The 17474-nt window shown below is 41.2% G+C and overlaps 1 protein-coding gene and 1 long non-coding RNA gene across 2 annotated transcripts in view; both read left to right on the plus strand.

Moving 5' to 3' along the window:
- kcnk5a (potassium channel, subfamily K, member 5a) overlaps positions 1-4928 on the plus strand; it is a 39635-nt gene extending 34707 nt beyond the window's left edge. Inside the window, exons 2-5 of the mRNA XM_010868281.4 lie at positions 1346-1457; positions 2603-2769; positions 2862-3030; positions 3396-4928. Coding sequence (XP_010866583.2) covers positions 1346-1457; positions 2603-2769; positions 2862-3030; positions 3396-4339 — 1392 coding nt within the window. The 3' untranslated portion in view covers positions 4340-4928. The remainder of the gene's footprint in view (positions 1-1345; positions 1458-2602; positions 2770-2861; positions 3031-3395) is intronic.
- A 5116-nt stretch (positions 4929-10044) lies between these two features.
- LOC117595620 lies at positions 10045-12887 on the plus strand. Its single transcript, XR_004576875.1, has 3 exons — positions 10045-10653; positions 11789-11889; positions 12801-12887. It is a non-coding gene; the product is annotated as an uncharacterized LOC117595620 (long non-coding RNA).
- The last annotated feature ends 4587 nt before the right edge of the window (positions 12888-17474 follow it).

The raw sequence follows: 17474 nt of genomic DNA on the forward strand, positions 1-17474 counted from the left end.
TATCATTTGCTAGCTAGCTAGTTTGATAAAACTGTAGAACATTGACAAATATTCTTTTTAATAATTGATTAATGGCAGAACTGGTTGTTGGTTGCAATGGTCAATATTTTCTTTTAAATTAACAAGTCTAGGTGAACTCATTTTATTAGTTTACCAGGTTGCTTGGCAGGCTTTCATGTGTCTTCATGGTTTCTGTGCATTCATAGGGTTGTGTAGAGTTGAAGGATGACTGTGTTGATTTTGCAGGCAAGATAATTGTTTCCCTTGGTGCTCCACTAATTACAGAGTTGAACTGTCACAGGCCCATTCTTAGAGAACCCCCTCCTCACCTGGAGCACTACCCCTTACAAGTTCAAGACCATTTTGCCCTCTGGAGCACATTTAGATGAATCTGATGGGCTTTAGTGTGGGTGAATGCATTGCCTAATCCCAGTAGAGTAGTTATTGCCTAAGGGTGTACTCAAATACACACACAGCTTGTAATGATTAATTAGGTCATCCATAGAAGGTATTTTGTTTATGCTTTGTTAATTTCTAAACAAGCTGCATTTTCTGAAAAGGCCTGAATAGATGGTTCTCCTTTTATGTTAGATTAATAATTCTCAGGTATTTATAAGGGATGTGATATAAGGAATGTGATTTGGCAGAGATGAATTATGAACGATATGAAGGATGTAGGAAGTGTAAACCTTTCCCTAGACTGGAAAAATTACATTTTGTAGCTACAGGAAAAAACTGAAGAAGAGTTCAGAAACATTACATTAGCTCTCTCCTTACAGATCAACTTAAAACCCTATGGAAGTCTGCAATGGCCTACTTTCCTTTCTTAGGCCAAAACCTTTCTTAATCTTAAATTATAAAGGCTGTGGTTTTGACCACTTGATATCCAGCTGGAAAGACTGCCATCTGTAAACCCAGATTTATCTCTGATTATGTAATTGTATAATTGTTGTTTAGGGACAGACAACTACCCATCTTCTTGTGTCTCTACACCAGAATTCACTGTATACAGGTTAGGAATGGGACTTCAGCTCATCAGTGCATCTAGCGTCAGTGGCTCACGGGAAGGGTGTGGTAGACGAAATAGGGCTCAGATGCAACTACGGCCCCCCTTTCCTCCGATTATCCTTTGATTAAGCCAGAAAATAGGCATTCTTGATGTTATTGACCACACTGTGTGATTTGGTATGTGTTTGGCTGTGTTGCCTTTTGTTTTTTTATATCCTGGTTTGTGTTATTGAGATGTCTGTGTTTGCAAGAGAGATCAGTTCATATTAAGGGAAATAAAATACTTCACAGTTTTGCCATTCAATAATTCACTACACACTGATGTTTTTGTCCTTAGGCAGTGTCGGAAGCTGCCGGGCAGGGTGTCACCATCACCGGCAGCAAGACTTTCAACAATTGGAACTGGCCCAATGCTGTCATCTTTGCTGCTACAGTCATCACAACTATAGGTAGGCAAACTTTCGAGGTCAAATAAGGAACTGTGTTTTTGATGTTTTATATTCAATAGAATATTGCATTATGTAACCAACACAACCAAACAGTGAATTAGCATCCAAAGGACTGTGGATCCTTAAATATTATAGCGTTTTTCCTGTAAGGGGAATACTTTAATGTTGGGTGCATTGCATGACCTTTTGTCCATGTCTATAAAATGTAAATGTGCTGTATAGCAGTATAGATAAGATCACGTAAAGAAAAGGAAGATTAGAGAACCGGTCTTTGTTGTTGATTCAGTTAGTTACATCACAGAATGGTCTTTTTTAAAATTTTTTACTGTGGTTATGAATTGTGCTTTCTTTTGGCAGGATTTTCCCCCCTATTTCAAAGACGTCTGTGCCAATGACTCTCACACTTCGTTGTAGGCTGTCTGTCAAAGTATGCATTTCTCTCACTCAGGGAATATGAGGTAGAGCTTGAGAGCAAGTTATGCCAAAAGGTTATATAAGGTTTTTACACCCACCGTGCTGCAGTGCTAAATACATTTGTGGAGTACAGCAAATATACAAAATAAACGTTCAGTGATGACAGACAGTCAGTTCTGGAAGCAAAATCGATTTTAAGATACACGTATAACATACAGTGCATAGTTTGTACGTTGTGTGATTACCAAATTTGTTTGCATGGATGCAATTTTATCTGTTCTGGAATCTCTCCTAAGCAATAAGGGACTCACTATGTGCCACAGCACACAATTAATGGAATGGTTTACAGATTTTGCCAGGTTTTTTTGTATATTTATTTTATGTATGCTATCTTGTGAGACTCAAATGGTAGAGCATGGCGGATGCTTCTCCAGATCCCGTGGGTAGGCAATGCTGAAAGTGTGGACATGTAAGCACTCACTACCGTAAATCTGGATAGGAGGTTTTGCTAAATATTTAAATGTAGATTTACTGTATTCCAATGACTTGTATAGTGTTGCAGTGAGGAAGCAGGGTTGCATAACATTTAGTTGTAGCAGATGCTCCAGTTCTTCCTCCCTGAGGGAGAGAGTTTAGGCACATTGACACAATTTGCTGTTGTTTCCGTTTTAAGGTTTCAATGGTGTACAACACCATTATAAACCTATTCCTATCCTTTCTTGCTCTGACAGGTTATGGCAATATTGCTCCAAAAACAACAGCAGGACGGGTATTTTGCATCTTCTATGGGCTCTTCGGGGTGCCGCTCTGTCTTACCTGGATCAGTGAACTTGGAAAGTTCTTTGGTGGCAGGGCTAAGCACTTGGGTCAGTACTTAACCAAGAGAGGGGTTTCACTGGTAAGGAAGATACACTTTAGGTCTTGTCTTTAGTGATTAGAAAATGTTATGTGCTATTTGTCTTAACCTATTTTTTTATTTTTGTTAATCAGCGAAAGGCCCAGTTTACCTGCACAGCCATCTTTGTCTTATGGGGCGTGCTTGTTCACCTGGTCATCCCTCCATTTATATTTATGTCTCAAGAGGGTTGGACATATGTGGAGGGCTTGTACTTTTCCTTTGTCACCTTGACCACAATTGGGTTTGGTGACCTTGTAGCAGGTAAGCCCAGCTTTCTCTAGTGTCAAGCTCTTTGATTTGTGGTTGTCTTTGCATACAAACTGTAACTGATATTCTTAGGCCAACTTGTTGGGCCAACTTGTTCCAGCATTCCAATAAATGTGCCAGTCATTATACTGCCTACTTTGAATCTAATCTTAGCAATGATTCTGCTAAGTGCTGTTAGTCATAGAGTTGGCATTTGGTAATATCCAAAATGATACCATCACTGATTTACTGTATCAGCTGTATCAATTGATTTCTAATTGTGTAGTCACAAGTCTATGAAAAAAGCCCCAGAAATGTGTCATTTACATTAGGCTTTTTCTACATATTAAAATGTCCCCTTTTTAATTTTCATTATTCAGGTGTTGATCCAAATGCAGACTACCCCACACTCTACCGTTACTTTGTAGAGGTGTGGATTTACTTGGGTTTGGCCTGGCTCTCACTCTTCTTCAACTGGAAGGTGCGCATGGTTGTCGAGGCCCACAAAGCTCTGAAGAAACGACGGAAGCGGCGCAAGCTCTCCCTGGATGAGCTGAGGCACTGCAAGGAGAGCCACAAGGCCCTCAACCTGACACCCACCACAAACAATGTTAACATCTTCAGCTTTCTGTCCAAGAAGCAGGAGGGCTACAATGACCTCATCAAACAGATTGGTGCCAAGAAAGAGGGCATTGAAGACCAAAGCGATGCTAATGCTGCCAGCAACATGCCCAAAGAGGTCAATCGCTCCAAGAACTGCAGTGACGCAGTTACCTGCAGTGGGCACACTATTCTCAGCTTGGACCGCTCACCACGGCAGAAGCGGCGCTACAGCTTTAGTGACTGTGTCTCTGTGGCCTTTTCAAAGTCCAGGAACTACATCTTAGGCTCGGAGAATGGGATGCTACTCACCGAGGACCATGGAGAGGGGGTTTTGGACGGAGACCAGGAGAGTATGTTCGAAAACCAACTGGACAAAGAGGTGGACAAGGAGAGGGGTGATTGCATTGGAGTTTGCCATATTGGCAGCCGTCGTCCATGGGCCTCCAAAAAGAATCAGTCCCTGATCTTCCAGAATGCAAACATTACTTTTATTGATGAGGATAACTTGCACAACTACAACCTGGAGGATGATTACAACGATGAAGAAGCCAAGTTGTCAATCACTACATGTGATGAGAATGTTGAGTCGGAAACCGACACCAAAGAGGAGCAGGACTCTGAATCAGAAGGTTCTGTGTTTACTAGTGATGGGTCAGAACATGGCCACTCATATGAGAAACTTGCGGACGAGTACTCAAAGGAGGACAACACAGAGTCTTGAAAAACTGAACAGTAATTTGGATCCTTCCTATGTCTGAGCCAAGATTTTGGTCAGAGTTGTTAAAGTTGATGATTGCGATTACGACTGTTTTGGTAAAAGGAAAAAAAATATTTCAGGCTTTCCCTAGCCACATTCTCTTTGGGAAACTTATTTTTAAAGTAAAAGTTAGTAAATACATTTTCTTTAAATCACTGGCATATTTTTAGATGAGTGGATATTTTTTTTAAACAAAGTGCAAAGCAAACAAATAAAATATAAATTCTTCATTTTATGTTTTTTACTTGTAAAACAAATTGTTGCAAGTATTTGAAAATGGTAGACTACAGTATACGTATATTGGTGTATGCATGGTAGTTCTGCCCATGATCAATTCTGTTGCTGTCAAATGACAATAGTTATGTCTAGTAACGGGATATGTCTAAACCAGATAATTACATTGATTTAGAATGTCACTCGTGCTAAAATCAATTAGTGATTTTGTTAAATATTACCACATTCTTTTAAAAATGTACCCAACAGGATAAGTAATTTCTCAAGTAACATGTCTGCTTTATTTACTGGAATGGAATAAAGATGTGTAGGGCCTCTTGTTGGTTGAACATATATTTTTGTTGATTATAGAATGAATAGGATGACACCTATGGACAGAAAAACAAACCGTTAGCCTCTCTTAATTAAGTACTGTTTTCCAAAGAAATTATTGTCCCACACATTATTGAACAGGATTGTGTTTTTCAATGCATCATTATTGTGAGTTATTAATAAGAAATGTTTGGTGGGGTTGAGGGAAACTTCCTTAAAGAATTGCTTTCTTTGATTTAGACTATATTCACCATATTGGTGTGTTTTGTCATATTTCTGCAATGAAGGAGAAAGCAGCAGAGGTAATCCACAGGTGTTAGATCTGTTTTTAGACTTACACATTTGCTACATTTTATACACAATGATTCTTAAATAATATGAATGATAAATATAGGTGTGCTCATAAGTTTGCATAACCTGGCAGAAAATTTGAAATTTTAGCATTGATTTAGAAAATGACTGACCATGGAAAAATGATCATATGAAACCATTTATCACATAGTTGTTTGGCTCCTTTTTAAATCATAATGATAACAGAAATTACCAAAGTAACCCTGTTTAAAAGTTTACATACCCTTGAATGTTTGGCCTTGTTACAGAAACACAAGGTGAAAATGGCAGTTAATGCAATGAGTTTGTTAGCTCTCACATGGATGTACTGAGCAGACTAGATACTGAACCATGGGGAACAGAAAACAACTGTCAAAAGACCTGAGTAACAAGGTAATGGAACTTTATAAAGAAAAGAATATAAAAAGATATCTAAAGCCTTGCAAATGCCAGTCAGTACTGTTCAATCACTTAAGTGGAAAATTTGGGGATCTCTTGATAACAAGTCAAGGTCAGGTAGACCAAGAAAGATTTCAGTCAAAACTGCCAGAAGAATTGTTCGGGATTCAAAGAAAAACCCACAGGTAACCTCAGGAGAAGTACAGGCTGCTGTGGAAAAAGACAGTGTGGTTGTTTCAAGAGCCACAATATGACGATACTTGCCCGAAGGAAGCCTTTACTTCGCCAATGCTCAAAAAAAGCCCGGTTACAATATGCCTGACAACATCTTGACACGCCTCAGTCTCTGGCACACTAATTCGGAGTGAAGAGACCAAAATAGAGATTTATGGTCACAACCATAAGTGTTATGTTTAGCGAGGGGTCAACAAGGCCTATATTGAACAGAATACCATCCCCACTGCGAAACATGGTGGTGGCTCACTGATGTTTTGTGGGGGGGTGTGTGCTCTAAAGGCATGGGGAATCTTGTGAAAATTGATGGCAAGATGAATGCAGCATTCTTCTGCACAAAAGCTGTGCATGGGGTGTTCTTGGACTTGGACAAGAATTTGGGTCCTCGTAGACCACTATTACAAAAGACTCCACGCTGTCATTGAGGCTAAAGGGGGCAATACACAGTATTAGGAACTAAGGGTATGCATACTTTTGAACAGGGGTCAGTAAAAAAAAAATGTTGTCATGTTTTGCTTTATAATTGTGCCGTTCTGTTATGACCTACAGTTGAATGTGAATCCCATAAGAAATAAGATGTTTTACCTGCTCACTCATGTTTTCTTTAAAAAAAATTACATATTACCAATTCTCCAAGGGTATGGAAAGTTTTGGACTTTACATTAAGGGCTTAATTTTTGTACCATATCCATTTTTTTTACTGCAGTGTTTGTTTACATGAATTTAAAGAAACCATCATAAGCATCAAAACATGGTTTAAACCTTCACATGAATGGTCTTTTTATCCATTTCTCTGTCTGCCAATTTGATCAGCTCTATCAGTCTGCTTTTGCCATAATAGTTGGGTGAACAACTATAAGTTTTTTATATTAATGTGAAATTGACTCTGTCAGTATAGTGTCATAAATGTCTCTCATTGCCCAATCTCATCAATTTATGTGTACATTGACAAGTTACGGGGTCTTGATCTGGTGGTCCTCCATCCACACCTTGATTGACCTGGCTGTGTGACATGGAGCATTGTCCTGCTGGAAAATTCTCAGAGTTGGGGAACATTGTCAGAGAAGAAGGAAGCAGATGTTCTTCCAGGATAACATTGTACTTGGCTTGATTCATGCGTCCTTCACAAAGACAAATCTGCCTGATTTCAGCCTTGCTGAAGCATCCCCAGATAATAACCGATCCTCCACCAAATTTCACAGTGGGTCCGAGACACTGGCTTGTAGGCCTCTCCAGGTCTCTGTCTAACCATTAGATGACCAGGTGTTGGGCAAAGCTCAAAATTTGACTCGTCAGATAAGATGACCTTACTCCATTGCTCTACAGTCCTATCCTTATGGTCTTTTGCAAACTTCAGCTTGGGTCTTCTTTCCTTCTCATTGATGAAGTTTTTTTTTTCTATCTTTGCAGAACTTCAGCCCTGCCCCTAGGAGCCCGTTATGAGCTGTTCTCGCCGTGCACTTCACCCCAGCTGCTGTTTGCCATTTAATTTTTTTTTTGCTTACCGTCACTTGATGTCATTTTATGGTTGTTGAATGACAGATTTTTCAGATTTTTTTCCAGATCTGTGTGTATATATATATATGTCATGGTCTTACACAACCATTCTGCATCATTGTTTAGAACCTGGCTGTGAACATTTGCCGACTCTTTTTGTGAGTAGTGTACTGACGTTTTTTTTTTGTCTTGTCTCATTACTTATTTAATTTTTTTTTTATGTAATGGTCCATTGCCTTTTAAATCCCTTGTCTTCCTAAGCAATTTCCAGTCAAAATATTCATTTTCTCACACACTTTCTGTATATTCTGTGCTGCCCTTTTGTGAGTCCTTTTTGTATTTGCTATGTAAACATTGGAAAACTACCCGTCAGTAGCTACCCACTTTATCCAGAAATGACCTTGGTGCCTGTATTTACTCTTTGGGGCCCGTCCTTTTGTGCATGACTGGAAATTATGAGCGGTCAAGGTTTGAGTGCAACAATACAATGCATAAGGCTAGTCATGAGACAAGAAAGCAACATTGTCAGTGTTCTTTTAAAAGTGCTGCAGTGTTCTGTTAAAATGGCTGGAGTTAATTAAATCAATGTCTAATTTCACTTTGCCTGACAACTGGTTTGCTCATCCATTTTGTGATTCACTTTACTTCTATCCAGGCCCCAATCTGCACATTTTGTGCCAAACATTCTTGGTGTTTTGTGATCAATATTAAAATAAGTGTTCATGATTACCTTCTAAGTGGCCTGTCCATGAAAATGTTTAGCAACTCATTATAGTGGTAAGGTTTGAGATCAAAACAATTTCCTGCATTTGAAATGGTCAAATCACCCAATAGATGGTATGGTACAAATAAATTAGTCTATATCATCATGAAAAGTACATTTTCAGTTTAAAGTTCAACAAAGTTGACATAGTACACTGTTAGTTTTTTCCTTAAAATACCATAAATCAAAGATGTTTTCTCCACTTGTCACTTGACTTGCAGGCTTTGAGCTAGAAACCTAATCTCAACCAGGTTGAACATTGAGCTCTTAACTCTGAAAGTGATAGTATACAAGCAGTGGCTTGTTATTAGGCACAACTATCTTGTTTTGGGTACAATCCTTCTTCTGCCTCCAGAACAGCCTGAATCCTTTTTCGGCATGAATGCAACAATGTGCTGGACACAGACCTTAAAAGTTCTTGTCTCTGCTGACAGTATATCATGTAGTCCCTGCAAATTTTTCAGTCACACATTAATGTTTGCAAACCTCACATTCCTCCTCATCCCATAAGAGTTCTATTTGGTTTTTGGGTTTGAGTAAACTGCTTTTTGGAACCAGTTTGAGATGATAGAAGTACTCATTTGAAAACCTGTGGCCATAAAGTGATGCTGTGGCATTGTAGTTATGCTCAATTGAAATGAAGGGGCTTAATGTGAGCCAGGAATACAACACACCAAGCCTTCGTTGACACAAGGAAGGACTGATCCATTAGGTCTATGCCAAATTCTAACCAAATGATCTGCATGTGACAGCAGAAATATAATTTTTTCAGACATTTTTTCCAATCCTCAGTTTTTCAGACTTACAGATCAAGTGCCCAGTGTACTCTCATCTTCCTGTTCTTAGATGAGTGGAATCCGTCATGGTCATCTGCTGTTGTAGCCCTTCACTTTAAAGGAAGGGTTAGCTATTTTTGTTCCTGGGGTGTTTTTCTGGATTATGTAGCCTAATTCTGTAGAGACATAATTTTTGGCATTAATACAGTTTTGAGAATTTGATTTTTTATTTTGAAAGGAAGCCTCTCCCGGCTAAAATGATAGTGAACGGGGCAACGAATATAGCGTTTGAAATTGATACATTTGGTTTTCCAAAATGGGAAGTGTTAAGAATTTTACGTGTATCAGAATTTCTGAAGAAGGACGAGGCTCTGGTCCAAATGGAAATTTAGCACAAAGATTTATTAATATGAATTTATAAGTCAAAATACATGAAATACACTGCAGCGGTCAAATATTTGCTCAACACTCGAGCTTCCACAAAATATTCGCCCCGAATAAAGATCGAACATCGGTTTTGATACTCCTGCCACAGGGGCGGTTACTTTTCACTCTTGTGAGTAAAACCCATCCTTATTGGCTCTTTGTTGGCATGGTGACATTTGTTTTCGCTGTCCAATGAAGAAGGGCATGCTCTAAACTCTTCCCATTTGGGGGTTACTCTCGGTCATAGATCAACAGGTTCTTTGCATACAGGTGTGAAATCTTAACCAGGTTACAGTAATTTACATTCTATTGTCCTAACCTAGACTAGAACATCAGGGGGCTGGAGACAGAAGGTCTCTTTGTGCTGTATAGGGGGCAGTTTCATTTGTATGTTAATTGTGGGGTTTCAATCCTGTCTCTCTCTGAGCCAGGTGTAAAGTCTGAGTGAGTGTGGCTCAGTGTAATGTATGGAGTTCTAAACTTTTTATGGTTATTGTATTCAATCATATTTCCCTAACCTGGCTGCAGCATACAATTTAATAAAAAAAAACATAAGAATACATGGTTATTAAATCAGCATTATTTAAACATAATTTATCTCAACAGAAGGCCAGAGTATATTCATATAGGTCTCCCCCAGCCAACACGTTTATGTGGGGCCCATATGGGTTACAAATGGGCGACAGGGGTACAGAGTGGGCATGGGCTCAAAATGGGCTTCTTATCTGGGGCCCACTTGGGTCAACTGAGTAAGTCCAACATGGGCAAACCCAGTTGGGCTCCCTTTGTGGGGCCTAGGTGGTTCACTAATGGGAAATGAGTGCATGGGTTGAAAATGGGCTACACTTGGGGACTAATTCAGTTTACAGAGGAAGTGCAAACAGTCAAACCCAATTTTTTTTTTACAGATAGTACACACATATGCACCTTTGAAATTGCTTGTATCTATACAAATGCCAACACAATTGCAATTTTAACACATTTTCGGCCAATTAAAAGGATCAAGACCCTTCAGATACTGTCACAGTGGTGCAGTCAAAAGTATGCACACTTTTACTCACAATATAATTTAAACAGTTACAAAAAGACACCTAAAGGTACAGACACAACGGTGACACACACAAAAAAAAAACTTTGCATGATAGATCTCGCGAGATTTCATTCAACACTTCCCATCCCCCTCGCCCTTTTCGCGCTCGCGAGGCCACAACACCATTCACTCTCTCAGTCTCACTCCCACTCTGCTGTAATTTTCGGGAGGAGATTTGGAAGATTCTCACTGTCTTCGTAGTCAAGGCTAAGTCAAGGTAAGAAAGTTACATTTCACAATATAAATGTTAATTAAAATACATTGTTTTCAAAACACGATGTTGACCAAAAGCTTCTTCACTTTAGAATTTCGAATTCCCCCAAATCGCGCCATATTTTCCCTTATTTCTGGCGCCATTTTTGAATTTGTATAAGATCGATGTGCACATCAAACAGCCAAAATGAAAGCACTTCCTTATTAATTTTTCGAATGCAATTACAAGACAAGCCTGTTTAATCGTGTCTGCTCCCGTTTATTTTGTGATCACAGAACAAAGCCATACAGCGACCATTTCAGCAGCTAGCTGTTATTTTAAAAGTGTGCGCATTTAATGAAAAAATCCCCTTCTCAAATGTATTTTTTTTTTTATAAATCTTTAACAAATGTCTATTTCATCACAGAACATTCGAGATTCAAGAAGCTTTAACACCATTTTTTCCTTTTTTTATTTAAAGTTAGTGCTAATTCAATTAACAAATGGCACAAAATATACCGAATTAACGTTACACTTTAGAATACTGTTCCAATTCCTTCCTAATTTGTGCATTATGAACTCATATAGTAGTTCTCTTAGTAGTTATCTGGGAGGTATGAAAAACATAGCAGTTATTGATTAGTTATAGAACTACCACATTCAACTGAGTGCTATTACTATTTCATTAATCCGAGTTCCTTGTTAGTTAATATTAGTAGAATGTTAATAGTGTGTTACTTATTTGTTCCAGTGTAGTTATTCATTGATGATGGAAGAGTATTCTAAAGTTTTACTAAAAATATTATCATAACACTTAACGGTCAGGGTACATGAATTATCATGAATTCATGTATATATTCATGCATGCATTATGCATTAATATCTCATGAATCATCAGGAACTAGCCTAACACGAGTTCAACGTTTTTCATTTACAACTTCATGGATGAACAACACCTTAATTAAAACATTAACTAAGATCATTACATCATCATGAAATATGATTTATTACGCATGATTATGATTCTTTGTTTACAGTTATGCCACCATATTGTTCATCAGTGTTTCAAAGGAACTAGTCAGCATTTTATTTGAGGGTCCACACACATAATGAAGTAATTGATACATAATGCTTAGTTAGTGATGACTACTGTTTTCAGTTACAGCACTTCCAGAAGATATTGTTTTCCCCCTGAGGACGCTCTTGGAGGTTGCTGCAATGGAGCAGAAATTGGCAGACCCAACCTTCAACAAACAAGTGGTATGTTCTAATATGACCATTTAGCAGATTTACTGGGCTGATCGTTAATGTTTTTGCACATACAATACTATACAAAAGTCTTAGGCCACCACAAGCTTAGTTGTTTTAGCAAAGTATTAATTACCACCCACATTTATTTTTCGGTTTCTTTATTAAGATGCAGAAAGTACAGGAAATATGTACAGAAAGTACAGGAAATATGTACACAAAATAATAACAAAAAGGCTTCTTCAGGCAAAAGTCAGTATTTTGTGTAATCTCTCTTTGCACTGAGCACATCTCACACCTCTTTTGGGGGGACTGCCCTTAAGTTTTTTGAAGTAATTGTCTGGCATATTTTACCTCGGCTGCTTTCTGCACTTCCCAGAGTTCATCTTTAGATTTAGGCCGTATTCAATTTTTTTTCTGTCTAGGTGACCCCATACTGCCTCTATAAATTCAGGAAAGCTGTTTTTCTCTTCAAATATGATTATACTGTATTAGCAGTGTACTTGGAATCGTTATCATGCTAAAAAAAATTAAAACATTCCCAATATGGCACTTTCCAGAAGGAATGGCATTATAAATTAAAACCTGTCTGTACTTTTCCACATTCATGATCCCATCAATTGCTCAAGTGTAAGGGGAGGTCACACTAAATACTTCCCACAATTAGCATATGGTCATTTCTAAAACAAAAATAATGGTGGCGTAAGACGTTTGCACAGTACTGTAGCTTTTTTGCTAATAACTTAAGTACAAGTATAAAACATCTGTTAGAGAGGCAACTGCATGTATTATGGGAGTTTTCCCTGGGAATTATGAAAAATAGAGTTGTATTTAGGGACTCGATACACTATACAAATAGTAGATTACTACTTCCGATGATAATCAGAATTAATTCCCATTATGATAATCTTATTTTTCTTTAGGTTGGCGTGGTGGCAGAAATTGGAGGAAGAACATTGGATGAAGCCACCAGAAGAATGATGGCCTTCCTTTTAGACCACTCCCTATCAAGAGAGTACAATTTTGTTGGCTGCAATGGAAAGCGAGAGTTTCGGGGCTCAAACTGTTTGAGGTTGTATATGGTATGTTTACTCGCTGTTTAACATATTAATGTGCAAACAAAGGTTATTTTGTAGAGTTGAGTTCTTCATAAATCAATTTGATTGTATGCAATTAATTGTCCATACCTGGATAGAGAATACCCTTAATTATGACAATATGGACCAGGTATACTGCCAATTCAGTGATAAGTAACTGTTAATTAGTGGTGTAGCAATCACACAACTCATGGTTTATAATAAATAATAAAGTTAAATCATTATTAAATACAAGTGAGGTACTACAAATAATATAAGTAAAAATACACTAGTTACAAGCAAAGGTAAATACAATAGAATAAAAGTTACACATTTAAATTAAATTAACTGTAGTTTTCAGGTACAGGTACAGAACCAATCCCTTGTTTGTTTGTTTAATAAACCTTTGCACCAAAAATGTCGTGTTTGACAGAATATTATATCCGAAACCATTATTGTATTACCTGAAAAATTACATGGTGGAGATTTCTGCTTTGTTGCAAGGGCTCAAATGAGGAATTTATCTCACTCTTTATCTATTTTACAGGAAGTTTGAAAAAAAATGCCCTTGCAAACCAGATTACTAGAAGAGATGCTGAAAAGGCAGTGTCAAAGTGGCTAATTGGTGCCAGGGACAGGGGAGGAAACCGTACAGCGAGGGCACGTGGTGGAGAGCAAGATGGGTAAAAGTCATTATCATTAAAACTGCAGTTAAAAAGTGTTTAGCCTACTTATATTTGTGTAAAACACAACATTGGGCTTTTGTCAAACTTTAAACTTTTGTAGGCTAACCTACAACTGTCACCCAACCAAAATCACACACACACACACACAGTTCAGTGGTTCTGGAGATTTATCTGAATGACTCATAAACAAAAAATGTGAAAATAAAACAAAGTGGTTCTGAAAGTTTTTTTTTTTAGGAAGAAAAGTCTGAGCCATATCTCTTCGCACTTGCACCTCAAGACCCAAAGTATAGAATAGCTCTAGGTGTTCTTATAAGACATTTACTGTCAGATGTGTGTCTGCTATATGTACTGACTGCATATGTGCATCATAGTTACTTATTTATATTAACATAAAATGTGGACAGTCTGATTCAGCCATGGCAAACTAAGTATTGTGGTCACTACCAAAACATGCAGTCACTACCGTAACATGGGATGTTTTGTCAAAAATAAAGTATATTGAATTATCAACTAAGATGTTATGATAGTGTTTGGTTCAATGCATATTCAAACTAATGAATCCTTAACTTTGAAATCAGTACGATAAACTTTATGCCTTCTACAAAGAAAGATTGGGTTCAAAATACAACAATTCTCATAAATTACACAAAAAATATTATACAAATTATAATCTTCATTTATTTATCCTGTAAAATATTTTTAAAAAATAGAAAAAATATATATTTATAAGGTAGATGTAAACAAAATCGTAATAGGTCATTATAAGCATAGCATAGCATAGCATCATCTTCCGCTTATCCGGGGCCGGGTCGCGGGGGCAGCAGTCTAAGCAGGGATGCCCAGACTTCCCTCTCCCCAGACACTTCCTCCAGCTCTTCCGGGGGGACACCGAGGCGTTCCCAGGCCAGCCGGGAGACATAGTCCCTCCAGCGTGTCCTAGGTCTTCCCCGGGGTCTCTTCCCGGTGGGACGGGACCGGAACACCTTCCCAGGAAGGCGTTCCGGAGGCATCCGAAACAGATGCCCAAGCCACCTCAGCTGACCCCTCTCGATGTGGAGGAGCAGCGGCTCTACTCTGAGCTCCTCCCGGGTGACCGAGCTTCTCACCCTATCTCTAAGGGATCGCCCAGCCACCCTGCGGAGAAAGCTCATTTTGGCTGCCTGTATCCGGGATCTTGTCCTTTCGGTCATGACCCAAAGCTCATGACCATAGGTGAGAGTAGGAACGTAGATTGACCGGTAAATCGAGAGCTTTGCCTTACGGCTCAGCTCTTTCTTCACCACAACAGACCGATACATCGACCGCATTACTGCAGAACCTGCACCGATCCGTCTGTCAATCTCCCGTTCCATCCTTCCCTCACTCGTGAACAAGACCCCTAGATACTTAAACTCCTCCACTTGAGGCAAGAACTCTCCACCAACCTGAAGTGGGCAAGCCACCTTTTTCCGACTGAGGACCATGGCCTTGGATTTGGAGGTACTGATTCTCATCCCCACCGCTTCACACTCAGCTGCAAACCGTCCCAGCGCATGCTGAAGGTCCTGGTTTGAAGGGGCCAACACGACAACATCATCCGCAAAGACGAAATCGTGTGGTCCCCAAACCTGACACCCTCCGGCCCCTGGCTGCGCCAAGAAATTCTGTCCATAAAAATTATGAACAGAACCGGTGACAAAGAGCAGCCCTGCCGGAGTCCAACATGCACTGGGAACAAGTCTGACTTACTGCCGGCAATGCGGACCAAGCTCCTACTTTGGTCGTATAGGGACCTGACAGCCCTTAGCAAAGGACCCAGGACCCCATATTCCCGAAGCACCCTCCACAGGACGCCGCGAGGGACACAGTCGAATGCCTTCTCCAAATCCACAAAACACATGTGGACTGGTTGGGCAAACTCCCATGAACCCTCCAACACCCCGTAGAGGGTATAGAGCTTGTCCAGTGTTCCACGGCCCGGACGAAAACCACACTGTTCCTCCTGAATCTGAGGTTCTACTATCGGCCATATTCTCCTCTCCAGAACCCAGGCATAGACTTTCCCGGGGAGGCTGAGAAGTGTGATCCCCCTATAGTTGGAACACACCCTCCGGTCCCCCTTTTTAAAAAGAGGGACCACCACCCCGGTCTGCCATCCCAGAGGCACTGTCCCAGACCGCCACGCAATGTTGCACAGGCGTGTCAACCAAGACAGCCCCACAACATCCAGAGACTTGAGGTACTCAGGGCGGATCTAATCCACCCCCAGTGCCTTGCCACCGAGGAGTTTCTTGACCACCTCAGTGACTTCAGCCCGGGTGATGGACGATTCCACCTCTGAGCCCTCATCCTCTGCTTCCTCAATAGAAGATGTGACGGCGGGATTGAGGAGATCCTCGAAGTACTCCTTCCACCGCCCGACAACATCCCCAGTTGAAGTCAACAGCTGCCTACCTCTACTGTAAACAGCGTTGGTAGGGCACTGTTTCCCTCTCCTGAGGCGCCGGACGGTTTGCCAGAATCTCTTCGAGGCCAGCCGATAGTCCTTCTCCATGGCCTCACCGAACTCCTCCCAGGCCCGAGTTTTTGCCTCCACAACCACCCGGGCTGCAGTCCGCTTGGCCTGTCGGTACCCGTCAGTCGCCTCAGGAGTCCCACAAGCCAACCAGGCCTGATAGGACTCCTTCTTCAGCTTGACGGCATCCCTTACTTCCGGTGTCCACCAACTGGTTCGGGGATTGCCACCTCGACAGGCACCACAGACCTTACGGCCACAGCTCCGAGCGGCCGCTTCGACAATGGCGGTGGAGAACATGGTCCACTCGGACTCAATATTTCCAGCCTCCCTCGGGATCCAGTCGAAGCTCTGCCCGGAGGTGGTAGTTAAAGATCTCTCTGACAGGAGACTCGGCCAGACGTTCCCAGCAGACCCTTACAGTACGCTTGGGCCTGCCAAGTCTGTCCAGCTTCCTCCCCCGCCATCGGATCCAACTCACCACCAGGTGGTGATCAGTTGACAGCTCCGCCCCTCTCATCACCCGAGTTTCCAAGACATACGGCCGCAGGTCAGATGAGACAACAACAAAGTCGATCATCGACCTGCGGCCTAGGGTGTCCTGGTGCCATGTGCACTGATGGACACCCTTATGCTTGAACATGGTGTTCGTTATGGACAAGCTGTGACTAGCACAAAAGTCCAATAACTGAACACTGCTCGGGTTCAGATCAGGGGGGCCATTCCTCCCAATCACACCCCTCCAGGTGTCACTGTCGTTGCCCACGTGGGCGTTGAAGTCCCCCAGTAGAACGATAGAGTCCCCAGTCGGAGCACTTTCCAGCACCCCTTCCAGAGACTCCAAGAAGGTCGGGCACTCTGCACTGCCGTTCGGCCCGTAGGCACAAACAACAGTGAGAGACCTATCCCTGACCCGTAGGCGCAGGGAAACGACCCTCTCGTTCACCGGGGTAAACTCCAACACATGGCAGCAGAGCTGGGGAGCTATAAGCAAACCCACACCAGCCCGCCGCTTCTCACCATGGGCAACTCCAGAGTGGTGAAGAGTCCATCCTCTCTCAAGGAGTGTGGTTCCAGAGCCCAAGGCAGGCGTAGAGGTGATCCCAACTACCTCTAGTCGGAACCTTTCAACCTCACGCACGATCTCAGGCTCCTTCCCCGCCAGCAAGGTGACCTTCCATGTCCCGAGAGCTAGTTTCCGTGTCCAGGGATCGGGTTGTCTAGGCCCCCACCTTCGACTGCCGCCCGATCCTCTCTGCACCGACCCCTTATGGTCCCTCCTGTGGGTGGTGAGCCCAGGGGAAGGTGGCCCCACGTCGCTCGTTCGGTCAGAGCCCG

The sequence above is a fragment of the Esox lucius genome, chromosome 15 (assembly GCF_011004845.1).
Source record: "Esox lucius isolate fEsoLuc1 chromosome 15, fEsoLuc1.pri, whole genome shotgun sequence".
NCBI classification, from domain to species: domain Eukaryota; kingdom Metazoa; phylum Chordata; class Actinopteri; order Esociformes; family Esocidae; genus Esox; species Esox lucius.